The sequence below is a fragment of the Ceratotherium simum genome, chromosome 2, assembly GCF_057802395.1.
Source record: "Ceratotherium simum simum isolate JZ-2026a chromosome 2, ASM5780239v1, whole genome shotgun sequence".
In the NCBI taxonomy this organism is placed as follows: domain Eukaryota; kingdom Metazoa; phylum Chordata; class Mammalia; order Perissodactyla; family Rhinocerotidae; genus Ceratotherium; species Ceratotherium simum.
This window is the reverse complement of record NC_141901.1, coordinates 40,246,828-40,262,394: the sequence shown is the minus strand read 5'-3', so window position 1 is coordinate 40,262,394 and position 15,567 is coordinate 40,246,828. Positions and strand designations below refer to the sequence as shown.

Here is a 15,567-nt window from a genome sequence, read left to right as displayed (position 1 = left end):
ATCACTTGCAGTTTCTAATAGCACTACATCTCCCATAAATCTTAGCGCCTAAGCAGGTATTCTAGGAAACTTCAAGTACCGAAATGCTCTCCTACCCGTCTCCGTGACTACCGTGGTGACCGACGGGGCTTGCAGTCACCTAGGAATTGTCATGAGACCCCAAAAAAACTACTCGTCCCAGTAGCCCTCGCGTCACAGGCGGGTTTCCCCCCTGTCTTTCTGCGCGCCCCTTAATCTTTCCTCGGACTCCAACTCCCGCCGTGCCTTGCGCTGAGCTCCCTGCGGCGGAGAATGGGGCTGTGGTCAAAGTGTTCGCTTGGAGTTGTAGTTCCTATATTGGTGAGGCGAGGAGGAGGCGGAGTGACTCGGCGGCCATTAGCTGTGTGTAGTTGCCCGGGACTGGGAGCTTAAGTGAAGAGGGAAGCCTTATTCGGTGAAAATCAACCGTGGCTATGGGCTCCTGCCGGGGCTAGCCCTAGAGTACGGAGAAGGCGGGCTTTTCGGTTCCCCGCCCCGCCGAGTGGCGGGGCCCATTAGGCCTCCGGGCATCCTCGGTCTCAAGTAGGCCTCGTCTGCCGGCAAGGGCGCCCCAAAGGCGGGAGGCGCCATGTCGCTTGTTGCTTACGCCAGCAGCGATGAGAGTGAGCCAGATGAGGCTGAGCCGGAGCCGGAGCCGGAGGAGGAGGAGGAGGCGGTGGCCCCTACATCTGGGCCCACTTTAGGGGGCTTGTTCGCTTCTCTCCCCGCTCCCAAGGGTCCGGCCTTGTTGCCTCCGCCCCCCCAGATGCTGGCCCCAGCCTTTCCTCCGCCGCTTTTGCTGCCCCCACCCACCGGAGACCCCCGGCTCCAGCCTCCTCCCCCCTTGCCCTTCGGCCTGGGAGGCTTCCCCCCACCTCCAGGCGTGAGCCCGGCTGAAGCGGCGGGAGTTGGGGAGGGGCTGGGATTGGGGGTGCCCTCGCCCCGAGGCCCTGGCCTGAGTCTGCCCCCCCCCATCGGCGGTGCCGGGCCCCCCCTGGGGCTTCCCAAGCCAAAGAAGAGGACAGAGCCCGTGAAGATAGCGGCGCCGGAGCTGCATAAGGGGGATGTGAGTATCGGGGGAGGGCACCCCCAAACTGTCCGTCGGCATTGGGCGTGGGCCCAGTGTAGGAGGGACTTGTGGAGGTATCGGGACTCCCTCCTATAAATGCATCCATTGATTCTAGACCTCTGGATTCCTGGTGCAGTGTGATTAATTGAGCTGAAGTTTGTCAACTTTGGGGAGTTAAGGTATTCATCCCTGCGGGTTTCTTGAAGCTGGACTCGCCTGCACAAGGGCCACATACCATCACCTGGCACTGACAGACCTCCGCCCAGGCCTAGGGACCCTAGGTTCTGCTTCCCCTTGTTGCATCTTCATTTCAGGCCGGGTTTTTTCCCTCTTATATTGAGAACACGTAAAATCTGGCGCCTGAAGAAGTGTCGGGAGACAGGATTCCTGAGCCCTTGCTGAACATTCGGGACTAACCTTTTCCTTTGCCTCTGAACTTAAAGGGATCAGGGTCTGAATGCAAAGGATAGGATTCTGTTTTTGAGGGGAGTTAAGGAAGAAATTGAGTGTTGAGTACAGATCATTCACCAGGCATTGGCGCTTTCCTTCAATTATTACAGAATTCTGGAAGACGACATTCTAATTTTCACAGATGAGAAACAGGTGTCCAGCATGTAAGCTCTTACCTGGTAAAGGGCCGAGTGAAGATTAAGAGCTGAGTCTGTCTAAACTCCAGTTCTATGCCTCAGTTTCAGTATTTAGGTGTTGTCAAGCCTAGGTGAATTAGGACGTTGGGTACTATTTCTAGAAGAAGCAGCCAAGTTTATGTTGTTTGCTGTATCTTGGAGCAGAAAAATAGAAAGACTTTTCTGGAGTGAGTGCTTTGAGGATGAAGGAGACATTAAGCCAGGGGCAGGTAGTGTTTTGGAGTTATCTGGAGTTCTTTCCTTTCTCTTCTGAAAAGTTGATTGTCAATCCCTGGCTCACCTTTGGTAACCCTCTGAGAGAAGCTTATTCTTGCCCTTGCTTTTCTTCAGACTTTCTCCTCTGCCTAGGGGCCATTTCCATTCTTTGCACTTGCTGGTCCCTCAGCTTCTTCCTGCAGAAATTTTCTCCCTCTCCTCTTTCCAGTCTTGGCTTAAAAGACATGTTCTTGGTGAGGACTTTGTAGCTTACCTATTTAAATTGCAACCTCCTGTCACTCACTCTTCCCCACACTCCTTTGTTTTCTTTTTCTCCATGGTACTTACCACCGTCTAACATACTATTTTATTTGCGTCTCTCCTTCCGCTAGCATACAAGCCCCATGAAGGCAGGGCTTGTGGTTTATTTTATTCACTGCTATATCCCTAGTGATTAAAACGATGCCTGGCACATCCTGAGTACTACCTAGATATTTTCTGAATGAGTGAACGCCAATGAATATGGATTCTTCATGGAAGGAATTTCCAGAATCTCCCTCACCATCTTGTTCCAAACTTTCTGCCATATCATTTCCCCATTCTCTCTCACCTGACTCTGTCATTTCTAAGTCTAGGATCCAAAAAGGTCTTCTCTTGCTCTGCTGAAACTTACTTTGGTCTTGATTTAACCTGGAACAAAGGAAAGTCCATGCATAAAACAGAGGAAAATAGATTCATTTCCTTGGCATTCTCTTTTCTCTCCTCTTCACAATTTTCTCCCCAAACTTTATCTCAGGCTAATTGTGATATTAGGAGAGGCCAGCTGCCTCCCTCCACAGTGACAGTGGAAAGGTTCATTTCTAGATCTGTGAAGGTAGCATTAGAAAAAGTTGCTTGTAGAGGCTGTAGAATCTTCCATGTAGTCTGGCTGAAGTGGCGGAAAACTCTCGAGGACTCCTAACTCTATCCTGCCTTTGTAAGTATAAGTCACTAAATTCCTGAGGTGAACTGTGACATGGATAATTAAAATAAAGCCAAATCCTAGCCCTTAGCTGGTTCACGTTCCCATTTTTATTGTGTTTAAGTTGGTATTTTTGTTTTCTGAACACAATATTCTTGGGGAAAGGTAGCCTAAGAGAGTTCAAGATGATCAGGAGGGTGACCTTCGTCTTTAAAATGGCTGTGCCCCTTCTGTTCTCAGCCCCTCTGGTTCTAAGCTCTCTGTCTGGCACATAGTATGCTCTCAGTACACGTTTGAAAAAAATGAATTAGGTTTCATTAAATAATTTCCCTTTAGAGTTTGGTGCTGAAATAGGAATAATTAACTCTGAACTTTTATTCATTCATTTATTCATTCATTCAATATGGAGCTGCTTCTCTGTGCCGGGAGCTAAGCATACAGTAGTAAAGATGACAGACCCTGCCCAAAAGGAGCTTTTGGTCTATTGGAGGAGACTGACGAGGAAGTAGATTTTAAGTCAAGTCAGAGAAGAACCATGATAGAGCTGGTGCGGTAGGAGCACATCTAGTGGGCACTACTCCAGCCCAGAGGTTGGGGGGTGCTTCCAGAAGGAGGAGCATCTGAACAGAGATAAGACAGATGAGTAGGAGGTAGCCAGAGAAAGGGAAGTGGAGTGGGGAGGAGCACATCAGGTAGAGGGAACAGCATGTACAAAAGCATAGAGGTGGAGAGAATGAAAAGGCTTTTGGGGAACCTGAAGTGAGTAAGGCGCAGTAGCTGGAGCACATGGGTGGCCCTAGATGGAGAGGGAAGGCACAGTGCATTGCCATTGTGTCTGCCACCGTGCTAGGCGCTTTGGTGACTCTGTAAGCCGAGCATTATCCCTGTTTACACATGAGGAAATAGGCGTTGAGAGAACAGAGGTGATTTGTCTAAAAGCACACAGTTTGGAAGTAGCAGAAGTCATATTTGCACCGAGGTGTGTTTTGCTCTGTCTATCGTAGTGCCTTCTGAAAAGATAGAAGAGCCACGGGCAACCAGAAATATGAAAGGGATACAATGAGGAGTGCAAAAATGGGAGAGAAAATGATGTCCTAACTGAAGGGCAGATGTAAGCAGAAGATATTTGAGACAAAAGAGTAAAAAAAAAATGTCGATGAATCTAGCCAGTTGGGCTAATAGCAGAGAGGAGTGTAGTAGTGATTAGAGTTTGGAGCCTGGGGGTTCTGTTCTTGGGTCCTTATTTCCTCCTTGGCTCTTGGCCCTGGCAACTAGTGATTGCTTTTTGGAGAGGAGTCTGTCAGAACCAGAGCCTGGGAAGATAAGAGGGAGGCTGCCATGGGGAATGAGGCTCTGATAGATTAGTAGATCCCACTGGGCCTGGCTTAATGGAAAACGTCTGTTTCCGTTCTTGCTCAGCAGTCTCAGGGTGTGTGTGTCTTGTCACTCTTGGCAGCTGGAGCAGAGAGGACAGTGGTGGCCATTGAGGCTCAGGCTCTTGTGAGGCCAAGAAGAAATATAATACTTTCTTCTTAAGAGATGCAACCAGTTTGTGCCTCTAGACCTAGGAGTGCCTGTTCTGGCCCACCCTGTTCTCTCCTAGCCCTGGGTGCTCTGGTATTTCTAGCATTGTCCTCTCTGGGTCTAATGGCACAGACTCACTCAGATTGCTGTTCGCTGGTCTGTAGTACTCTCTCGGAGTTGACTCCACAGCTGTCATTTAATGTACTCCTGCAGAAAACAGTTTGGCAGTTCTTCAAAAAGTTAATTAGAATTACCACATGATCTAGCAATTTCACTCCTAGGTGAGAAGAATTGAGAGCAGGGACTCAGATACTTATATACCAGTGTTCACAGCAGCACTACTCACAGTAGCCAAAAGGTGGCACCAACCCAAGTGTCCATCCATTGATGAATGGATAAACAAAATGTGGTGTATACATACAATGGAATATTATTCAGCCTTAAAAAAGTAATGAAATTCTGATACATACTACAGCATGGATGGAATTTGAAGACATTGTGTTAAGTAGCATAAGCCAGACACAAAAGGACAAATATTGTATGATTCCACTTATATGAGGTACCCAGAATAGGCAAATTCATAGCGACAGAAAGTAGAAGAGAGTTTACCAGGGGCTGGGGGTGGGGAGTAGGGAATTATTGTTTAACAGGTACAGGATTTCTGTTAGGGATGATGAAAAAGTTCTGGAAATAGATGGTGGGGATGATTATACAACATTGTGAATGCACTTAATGCCACTGAATTGTACACTTAAAAATGGTTAAGATGGTAACTATATACATAAACATATATATAAAACATATGTGTATATTTTACCATGATAAAGGAAAAAAAAACCCAATATGCTCCTATACCTCTGGCCACCGAGGAAGTTCTCCTGTATCTAAATTAAATGCTGTGTGCTTAGGCTGAGCCTGTTGCCTCTAGCCCAGTTCTTGATAGAAGCTGTGTTGATTTTCCTTTTAAATGCTCCAAAACAGCGTATCTCCTCCAACCCCCCCCCTCCCCCGGATGACTGGAGGATATATGGCACATCTTTTAGCATTTGGATTACTCATCTCTCTGCTTTTTGGTATTCTAAACTGAAATGTATTTTCTCTTATGAGGCATTTGGGTAATTTGCTGAGCTTTCCTTCTGTTTCCTGTTAGTTTTCAGTCAGGCCCCACATGCCCAGAAGTGCTTTGAGTGGCATCTAGACCTCTTTTTTTTTGTTGTTGTTAATAATTTTATTTATTTATTTATTTTTTCCCCAAAGCCCCAGTAGATAGTTGTATGTCATAGCTGCACATCCTTCTAGTTGCTATATGTGGGACGTGGCCTCAGCATGGCCGGAGAAGCGGTGCGTCGGTGCGCGCCCGGGATCCGAACCTGGGCCGCCAGTAGCGGAGTGCGCGCACTTAACCGCTAAGCCACGGGGCCAGCCTAGACCTCTTTTCATAGTGAACCAGTGAGTTCCATGTTTCCAGCCTCTTCTAGGATATAGTTGGCTAAAGTTAGTGCCAGGGCAAGAGGCAGGTTCTCATTCTATTTCCCCAGCTCCCAATTCCTCTGGACTCTCCGTCTCTGGCCATGGGTAGATTGCTGAATGTCTCTGAGCCCCGTGTGTCAGCTTTAAGAGGTAAAGATTTGTTTCTGCCCGTCCCTCAAAGATGAACAGTTATGACTTACCAAGAGTTGAGGGGCTCAGCACATTTTTGAGGGTCTTATTTTAGTGTTCTGTTTCAGGGAGTCTGTCATATTTAGTGCCCATCATGAAATGATTTATAACGGGGTTCAGTAGATTAGTATAAGATTTTCAAAGAGAGAAGGATGATTGTGAGGAGCCAGAGCAGTCCTCTAAATCCAGGAATGAGAAGGTGTTCCGAAAGTCTTTGTACAGTTGTTTTTTTGTGCTTTTAAACTTTAAACTTAGGTTGTCAGTATAGTAGGAACAATCTGTGACATTTAGAGAAATTGAATTTGCTTCCCACAGCTGATCTGGCCTTCAATTCTATTAGCCGTAGGACAGTTTGCCTACACTTTCACAGGAGCCACTTTTTGTTTGTCACAGGATCTGAAGAATCAGAACATGCTTGTACCATTTTATAAATGTAATCGTCTTAAACTTGGATAAAATTTGTTTATTTTCAGATTGTTTCCGTTGGACCTATTGCCTAAGATGTTAAAGTTTAAACGTGCCTGGGGACTTCATAAAAACCTGTATACCCCGTAGCGAGGTGGTTCTTTGTGGTCTGCTGGAAAGGAGATGAGTCTTCCTGGTCGAAAGAAGAGGGAGGTGGTCAGGAGCCCCTGAGGCAGTGGAGTTTGGAACAGAGAGACAAGGTTGAAAATGCTTAGGTATTTGTGGCTTTTAAGGCTTTTTCTTTGGTTGAGTTTGACATCTTGGCAGGCCAGAGAGAATAATAATCCTGGAGCTCTGTTTAGAATTTAGTTTATGTACATTTTCACGGATAGTAGCTGATGCAGTCTTTAGCACATCCTTGTGACGTGGATAAGTAGTATTTCCAGCTGAGCCTCGGGGGGTTAAATGGCTCATTGGGGATCCCCCAAGCAGTAAGTGGTAAAGCTGAGACTCAAACCTGTATTTCTGATTTTGAGCCATGTGGTCTCTCAGCTGTATCACGTGGGGTCTAGTGGGACTGGTCAGTGTGGCTCTCGGGCCTGGACAAACATGGACAGCTCAGCATGGTGTCACTGCAAAAGCATGGGAGCCCTCAGGTCTTGGTTCTGCCATGTACTGGCCATCCTTTAACTTCTCTGAGCCTTACTCTCCTTACCCAGAAAATTGAGATAATAATGCCTACCTTGAAATGGTATTGTAAGAATTAAATGAAAAATTGTGAGTAAATTGTTTGACACATAGTAGGCACTCAGCAGATGGTTGTCCTTTCCTTTACTGCCCTTTCTCTTATCCCCCACATTTGAGTGCAGTCATGCGCTTCATAACGATGTTTCAGTCAACGACAGACTGCATGTACGACGGTAGTCCCATAGGATGAGTACTCTAAAGCCTAGGTGTGTAGTAGGCTGTACCATCTAGGTTTGTGTAAGTACACTCTATGATGTTCGCAGAATGACAAAATCACCTAACAACACATTTCTCAGAACGTATCCACGTTGTTAAGTGACGCATGACTGTCCCAAGACAGATTTCCCTTATAGGTTTTCTCATACATTTGGCAGCAGTTAGTAATTAAAATCATTGTGTACTGACTGCTGTGAGGCAATATTGAACTGTAAGATAGGGCCTTAGCTGTCGGAGTAAAGTTAGCAAGAATACACACGTGGAAAATGTAACGTTTACAGAGCAAGCGCGAATGAATCAGTGTTTGTCTGATGCCACCCCAAACAAATGAGTGATACAGGGACACAGAGTGAAAAAGAGCAAGATGAGATTCATGGGAAGACTTCTCAGGAGTTTTGAGTCAGGAGGTACAGAGTGCAGATTGAAAGGCGAGTGAGAGGTGGCAGTGATACAGGTACAGGGAGAGGGAGTGATAAAGTGAGGGACTTACGTGAAAGAAAGCACAAATGTAGGAACAGCTGATTCTTTGAGGGGAATTTGAACCACACTTGATGCCCTTATCTTTTACTGCCTTTGTTAACAGTTATTTGCGTACTTGTCATTCTTCTTACTGGACTATAAGTTCCTGGAGATCAGAGACTTTTTTCATGTCGTGGCACAGACAGGAAATCTTTGAAGCACAGTAGGGTCCAGGTTGTGGCTCTGGAGACCAGTGGCCAGGACTCTAGCTGCTCCAAGCTCTGCCTGCTGCCCCGTGGGCTGAGCGGATCAGTATCCTCATACCTGTAACCCTGCCGTGGGACAGCAGTGGGGAAGCTCTGTGTACAGTACCCAGCACAGTGTCTTGCATAGAGTAGGTTCTTAGTAATGATGATCAAAAGTCCTTGTAGCAGATTAATCCGAAAAGGAACTTGGGGGATATGAGAGTCAGTTGAGAAAGATAGGCAGAGGATTTGAGTCCTTGTAGAATCTTGGAGATGAACAGGGTCTTAGATTCCTGCTTAATCACTTTTATTTACAGACACCCAAACCAAGGTCCTGAGAAGAAATGGAAAGGTTTTAAGGTTCCTGGTTTGGGGATTAATTTTTTTTTTAATGAAATGTTAAAGCTTGCTATTCATATGCCTTGCATCTTTCTGATAGTTGGAGATGCTGAGCAACTGGTATTGAGCTAAAGTTTAGCTGTTTTTCAGTGTGAGAGCTTGTATTAGCAACAGTCCTGATGAATAAGAGGGATAACACAGATGACCTCTCATCTTGCCCCAAATTCTCAGTCATCATTTGCTTGCCTTCTTCCTGGACACGAACAACTCTGTCTGGCAGACAATAGATCATACTTGTAGAGGGAATGGATTTCTCCAATGGCTTTGACCTTTAATGCCTCATAGAAGAGTAGTTAACACACCACTTAATCCCAGTGGAGTTCCCCAGCCCTGTGGTTATGTAGTCTATATAAGTGGTTTTAGAAGTGAAGCTGAGATTGGGTGAGATTGTGGGCCAAATCCCATTCATCTTCTAGTGGACAGATTTACAGGAAGAATGGGTATAGTTTTTTTCTTTCTACCAAAGACCAAATGGGAGGAAATTGATGCCAAAAGGCTGTGCAACAGGTCCTGGGGTAGGGGAATGAGTGACCAGGGGAAGTCAGCACATAACCCCGTTCTCTGAAGCTGTTGGACAGCAGGAAGGGAGCTCTGCTATTTAGCTGGGCCTATGGTGTGTGTGCCTCCCGTCCAGAGGTGGGGCACAGACAAGATGGCCGCTGTCGTCCAGTCGTTTATATGTGCTTCATTTAATGTGAGTGCTTCCTCTGCTGTCCTAAAACAGTGAGGCCTTATTCCATTTCTTTTTCTCGTAGTCAGATTCTGAGGAAGATGAACCCACAAGGAAGAAAACTGTCCTTCAGGTAAGTTTTGTGACATAATAGAAGCCATTTCTTCTCTTCGTATATTGTTTCCTGAAAGACAGGATTTACAATGCCCAGCAGTTTCCAAATCAGGCTTAGAGCAAACACAGGTATTTAAGGATGGACTGGGTGTGGTTTTGTTTTCCTTGATAACATCAGAGTGTGTGCTTCTCTGCCCTCTCCTCACTGTTCCCGGGCTTCAGCGTGGTGATGTTACCTCTCCTAGAGGATAGGCGGTGGGAGGGAGATGAATTGGAACTCAATTCGATTTGTTACATTTCAGGTAAAAGGATTATTTAGGAAGGGTAGAATAAACAGATTAGTCAAAATGATGTTAGGGAACATCTGTATTTTATTTTATTTTTTATTTTTTATTTTTTTATTTTTTTAAAGATTTTATTTATTTTATTTTTTCCCCCCAAAGCCCCAGTGGATAGTTGTGTGTCGTAGCTGCACATCCTTCTAGTTGCTGCATGTGGGACTCGGCCTCATGATGAACGGAGAAGTGGTGCCTCGATGCGCACCCGGGATCCGAACCCGGGTCGCCAGCATCGCAGCGCGCGCACTTAACCACCAAGCCACAGGGCCGGCCCAGAACATCTGTATTTTAAATTTATCCATCTCCTCCCTGTCTCATTTTTAACCTGGAAAATAAACACTTAAATAGCACTTACTGTGTACCAGGCACTGTCGTAAGTGCTTTACCAGCATTTAACTGATTTAATCCTCTTAACAGTGCCTAAGTCCTCTGTTACATATGAGGAAACTGAGAGCTTGAGGAGCTTGCCCAAGGTCAGACAGCAAGTGGGGCAGAGCTGGGATTCAGACTCAGGCAGTCTGACTCGAGAGTCCACGCTCTCACTTGCTGCATTTGGCTGCTGCTCCGTAACCAAGACCAGAAGTCCTCAACCAGACAGGGCCAGGAGATGAGCTCTGCTCTTTGCTGCGTCTCCCCCTGTCCCAGTGCCTTTGTTCTGGCCTCCGGGAGTTTCTTCCCCTTCCACTCTGCGCTCGGTGATTTGTACACTCTCTGGCCTCATGGTGATTCTCTGTCTCAGCAAAAGCAAAAGCGTGCCTGCCTTGATAAGGTTGTCTCGTGGTTCAGGTATCCGATGCTGAAGCTGCCCCTCCCCTGACTCCACTAAGGTGCCTCTTCCCCGCTGGGAGGTCTTAGAAGGACACAGTCATGTGGAAGTTAGACAACTGGTGAGGGGACATTGTGTCCGTCTTTATAGTGGGTGATGAAGGAGGAGTCGTGGAGGAGACTGGCATACTGAGACTGAACAAGGCCAGTCATTCTCTTGTTATCAGAATGGCTTCCTGGAGGAGGTGGACTGGCAACTAAAGAGATGGGAGGACACTGGCTCAGCAGGCACCCCAGGGGGCCGGACCGGTGGCGCAAGTGGTTAAGTGCGCGCTCTCCGCTGCAGTAGCCCAGGGTTCGCTGGTTCGGGTCCCAGGCGTGCACCGATGCACCGCTTGTTAAGCCATGCTGTGGCGGCGTCCCATATAAAGTAGAGGAAGATGGGCACGGATGTTAGCCCAGGGCCAGTCTTCCTCAGCAAAAAAGAGGAGGATTGGCATTGGATGTTAGCTCAGGGCTGGTCCTCCTCACAAAAAAAAGAAAAAGAAGGCACCCCAGGAGTAAAGAGCAGTCTTCCAGATGGTAGGAAGAGATGAGTGGATAGAGAAACTCTGAGCTGTTAAGTCAGAGTGGGGACCCAGCACTGCAAAGGGATGTAGCCATCATCCCAGATGTCATCTGAGGAGTCGACCCCTTCAAAGGTAGCCTGAGGATGTGCTCCACCCGTCACCTCAGTCTGGTTCCCATGAGCCCGAACCTCTGGGGTCGGCCAGGCTGGAATGACTCAAATCTGTGAACACAGACAGCAGGGAGAGGACCCCTTTTTCCAGATGAACAGTTTGCCTGGACTGCTTGACTCACAAGTGTTATACTCATTCTGGGCATTTCTTGGCTGAGAGGGCTGAAGTACACTGGTACTCTAGGACAGTGACACAGTGACCTTATTCCATTCTCCTTTTTCAAACTGGCATCTCCCTCAGCCCTGCAGTCGGCTGGGCTGGCCCTGTAGCATACAGAAAGCAGAATCTGAGTGATTCTAATGAGTAATAGGAACTCTGGATGCGCTGAGCCAATTAGCTTATAAACTGACAAGTTAAATGCTTGATTCAGGCGTAAACAAGCTGACTATACCACAACTGTAGGGCTTTCCTCGGGCAGGAGAGGGGACTGTTGGCAACATATATGAATGTCTCTTTTAGACAGAACCTTGTTCTTGACTTTGAGTAGCAATCCAAAGGAAGCAGCAAGTTCCCATGTTAAGAGGAACCATCAGGACGTGGAGAGAGGTTGAATGAGCAGTTAGAGAGCCCTGGGCTTTTGGGAAGAAGGATGATGTGAGATTAGGAGCATCGTATTTGCCAAAAGCACTGAGTTAGGGAAGGCTCTGTGGCAGAGGGCAGTGGAGCTGGTTGGGATGGAGCTGAGGAAAACAGGTAGGATGACTTCCTACCTTGGGAGAAGCAGACAGCAGAAGGGAGGAGGAGTCAAACCCAGATTGGATGACCTGAGTGGGTGGAGGTAAGGCGGAAACAAGGGCTGGTAAGATTTTAGGCTAGAGCGCATATGTGTAATTCTTGTTCTTGATGTCCACAGTACATATAACATCTCACTTGTCATCTTTCTTCCCTCCTTCCCCAAACACGGGCTCACCAGGGATCTGGTGAGGGGACTGGTTTGTCTGCCTTGCTTCCCCAACCTAAAAACCTGACTGTGAAAGAGACTAACAGGTTGCTCCTGCCCCATGCCTTCTCTCGGAAACCCTCGGATGGCTCCTCTGACACTAAGCCCTCCAGACAGGCTTCTAAGACCAAGCCCTCCTCTCTTGCCCCTGTTGTGGGTGCCACAACCACCACTCCATCGCCCTCTGCCATCAAGGCTGCTGCCAAGAGTGCTGCCCTGCAGGTGACGAAGCAGATCACACAGGAGGAGGATGACAGCGATGAAGAAGTAGCCCCTGAGAACTTTTTCTCCCTCCCTGACAAGGCTGAGCCACCTGGAGTTGAGCCATACCCTTACCCTATCCCCACTGTCCCTGAAGAGCTGCCTCCAGGCACGGAACCAGAGCCGGCCTTCCAGGACGATGCGGCCAATGCCCCCCTTGAATTCAAGATGGCAGCAGGCTCAAGTGGAGCCCCTTGGATGCCTAAGCCTGGGGACGACTACAGCTACAATCAGTTTTCCACATATGGCGATGCCAATGCCGCTGGTGCTTATTATCAGGTGGGTAGGAGGCACGGAGGGCAGGCCAAGGAAGGTTGGAGCATGGCAGTCAGGGAGAGCTTTGAGCCAGTGATATGGCCTCTGCAGCCTCACTTTGGCTGGATCAGTGAATCTTCTAGCATCTTAATTTTCCTGTATCTATCAGGCCTCAAAACATACTACCTTCATTCTGAACCATATTGGTCTAAAATTACCTAAGTCTTAAAGTCTGACAGGTAGAACCACACAACTGACACTTTTGTTCTGAAAACAAAATCTTACTGTAGGAGCTGGTGAGAGATATAGGGAGAAGCAGGGAGAGGACTGGGTCTCTAGTCTTAGAGATCCAAGATGGCCTCTGCAAATGGGGGTGATGAGGGTGAGTGAACTCTGGCATAGACTTCTAGATAGACTCTAGTGAGTCCAAGAAGAGTTTCTGGAGGTGGAGCATACTGAGAACACAGGGAGGAGGGGAGAGGTGGGACTGAGGTGGAAAGGGGGGAACTGGGTGAGTTGCATGCAGAAGCGGGTATGGAGAATGATGAGAGGTCTCGATTGAGTCCTGAGAAGTGGAGCCGACTGAGGCAAGTCCCCAGAGAGGAGGCGCCCAGGGCCTGTAGTTCGGACAGTGATGGAGAGTGAGGTCTGAGGGCAGTTTGGGGTTTGAATCCCAAGCTGCCTGGGTCTGGGCAAATTATTGAACTGCCTCTCTGAGTCTCAGATGCCTCAGCTGTGAAATGGGACTAATAATGGCAGCCTCGTCGGGTTACTAGGAGAATTACATTCACTTAGCGTGGTGCCTGGGACACAGCAAACGCTCAGTAAATGCTGTGATAACTTTTTATTCAAACGTTACTTGAAAGAGCTATTTAGTTTTGTCTGTGGCCTCAGAGAGTGGGAGTATATGATGCCAGGTTGTAAAGAGGTTTAAGAACGACTTTCCCGGCAGTCAGAGCTCCCCTAGATGGAGAGGGCTCCCAGGAGTTCAGGCATTCCGGCAGAGGTGGCTGGGCAGCTGTAGAAAGTTTTCCTGCCGGGGGGATTGTTGGAAGACTCCCCTTCAACGTCTGTGATTCCGTGAATGGCTGGTGTTTGTCTTATCTGCAGTCTGGGCCTGGGTGGGGCCTCATGGTGGGTGGGCTTTGAGGGAACCCTGTTCTCATCAAAGACTTTGAAGACAATTGTGTTTCCTAAATATTTGCCGGTTAAACCTTTTATCCTGTAGGCTAATCAGGAACAATATATCTCCTCAATGCTGTTAGAAGGAAGGCGGAAGATGAGTGTTTTAACCTTTTTAGCAAAAAAAGATGCTGTTTAAATCTAAGAAACCACTGGTTTATATCCAGCAAATGAATAACAAATTGTAATTCTGTATGCAGTTATAAACACCATCGAGGCAGTCTATGCAAATTAAAGTGCTTTAAATACACTAGGGAACCCTGCAATTTAAATGTATCTTGTGAATATTTTTATGGAAAATTTGTGGTCTAATCACTCTGGATTTTTATATATTATTTTTATTTATGTCAGTGTTAAACCTTCTTTTTCATTTAGCTCATTATAAAATTAATATTCTTAGAGGGGCATTTCTTGGAGTTTTGGGCAAAGGTGGAAGAATTAGGAAAAAGTGTAGGCAGGGAGGAAGTAGTTTCTCGGCCCTCTGGCTGCCTGGCTTGGCTTCAGCAGGGGCCTTGCCCTTGCCTTCACCCCTCTTCCTCTAGGGTCCACAGCAGCGTCTGGACAGCTCACCTCTAAGGGGAATCATCAGATTTCTGAACTAAAAATCGGGTAACACAAACCTGTTTTGTTCCCAGCTTTGTAAATTCCATACCACCCTTATGGTGGTTTATTTTATATCAGATATCTGCAACATCCACACCCATTACAGGCAATCTGCCTGTGTCCAGGGGCCCTAAATAGGATGAGGAGCAGGAATGGCATACCCTCCCACCTTCTCACCTCTGCTCACATCAGAGCTTATGGGGTCTTATGAGCAGGAGGAGCAGGCTGAGGGCACAGTAGAAGTAAGGGGTGAGAGTCACTCCTGGGAAGCAGTGAGGGAGCAGGGTGTAAATGGAAGCAGGAGAGAATGTCTTTATTTCTTGTCACTCTTGGCTAAAAAATACCCATCTCTCTGGATGGTGCAGATCAGAAAAGCTGCAGGGATTGTTCTTGAGTTATGGGATGGGTCATTAGGATCTGTGCCTTTAACTTGTCCATTGGAGGGGTCTGTAGTGTGGGCCTCACCACTGCCTTGTTGATGAGGGTTTTCTCTGTTCCCGGGCAGACCTTGTCCCCTCTGCACTGTGCCCTCAGTTGGTGTGTTTGTTTCCCTCCTTGGCTGCAGGATTATTACAGTGGTGGCTACTATCCCGCACAGGACCCGGCCCTGGTCCCCCCCCAGGAAATTGCCCCAGATGCCTCCTTCATCGATGACGAAGCAGTAAGTTAACAAAGCACAAGTGACCATCTTTGACCCACAGACACCAGGTTTCAAATCTGAAGCTAAAGGAAGTTCTTTCTCTGTTTGTTTTTGTTAAACTATATTCAGTTAGCATTAGGCTTGGCAACATATAACTGAGAAACTTCAACTGATAGTGGCTTACATAAGGGAAGTTAATTTTTTTCTTTGCAGAAGAAGGCTGGAGGTAAGCAGACCAGGGCTGGTGTGGCAGCTCCACATAGTTGTCAGGGATCCAGTCCCCTTCTGATAGCTAGTTGGCCATCCCTAGGTTGTGGCCTTTGTTCTTATGGTCAGTGATAGCAGCTAAGGCTACAGCCATCATTACTGTGTTCCAGGCAGTAGAGTGGAAAAAGAAAGTCACCTCCCCTTTTAGGAGACTTCCCGAAAGTTCCTAAGAACGCTTCCATTTCTGTCTCATTGACTAGAATGTGGTCACATGGCCATATCTAGTTGCAAGGGAGCCTAGGAACTGG

At 47.3% G+C, this 15,567-nt stretch overlaps 1 protein-coding gene across 1 annotated transcript in view; it reads left to right on the top strand.

Annotated features, from left to right (window-relative positions):
- The first annotated feature begins 320 nt into the window (after positions 1-320).
- PRCC (proline rich mitotic checkpoint control factor) overlaps positions 321-15,567 on the top strand; it is a 21,230-nt gene continuing 5,983 nt past the window's right edge. Inside the window, exons 1-4 of the mRNA XM_004436237.3 lie at positions 321-1,084; positions 9,300-9,347; positions 12,085-12,651; positions 14,978-15,073. Of these exons, the coding sequence (XP_004436294.1) occupies positions 608-1,084; positions 9,300-9,347; positions 12,085-12,651; positions 14,978-15,073 (1,188 nt within the window). The 5' untranslated portion in view covers positions 321-607. The remainder of the gene's footprint in view (positions 1,085-9,299; positions 9,348-12,084; positions 12,652-14,977; positions 15,074-15,567) is intronic.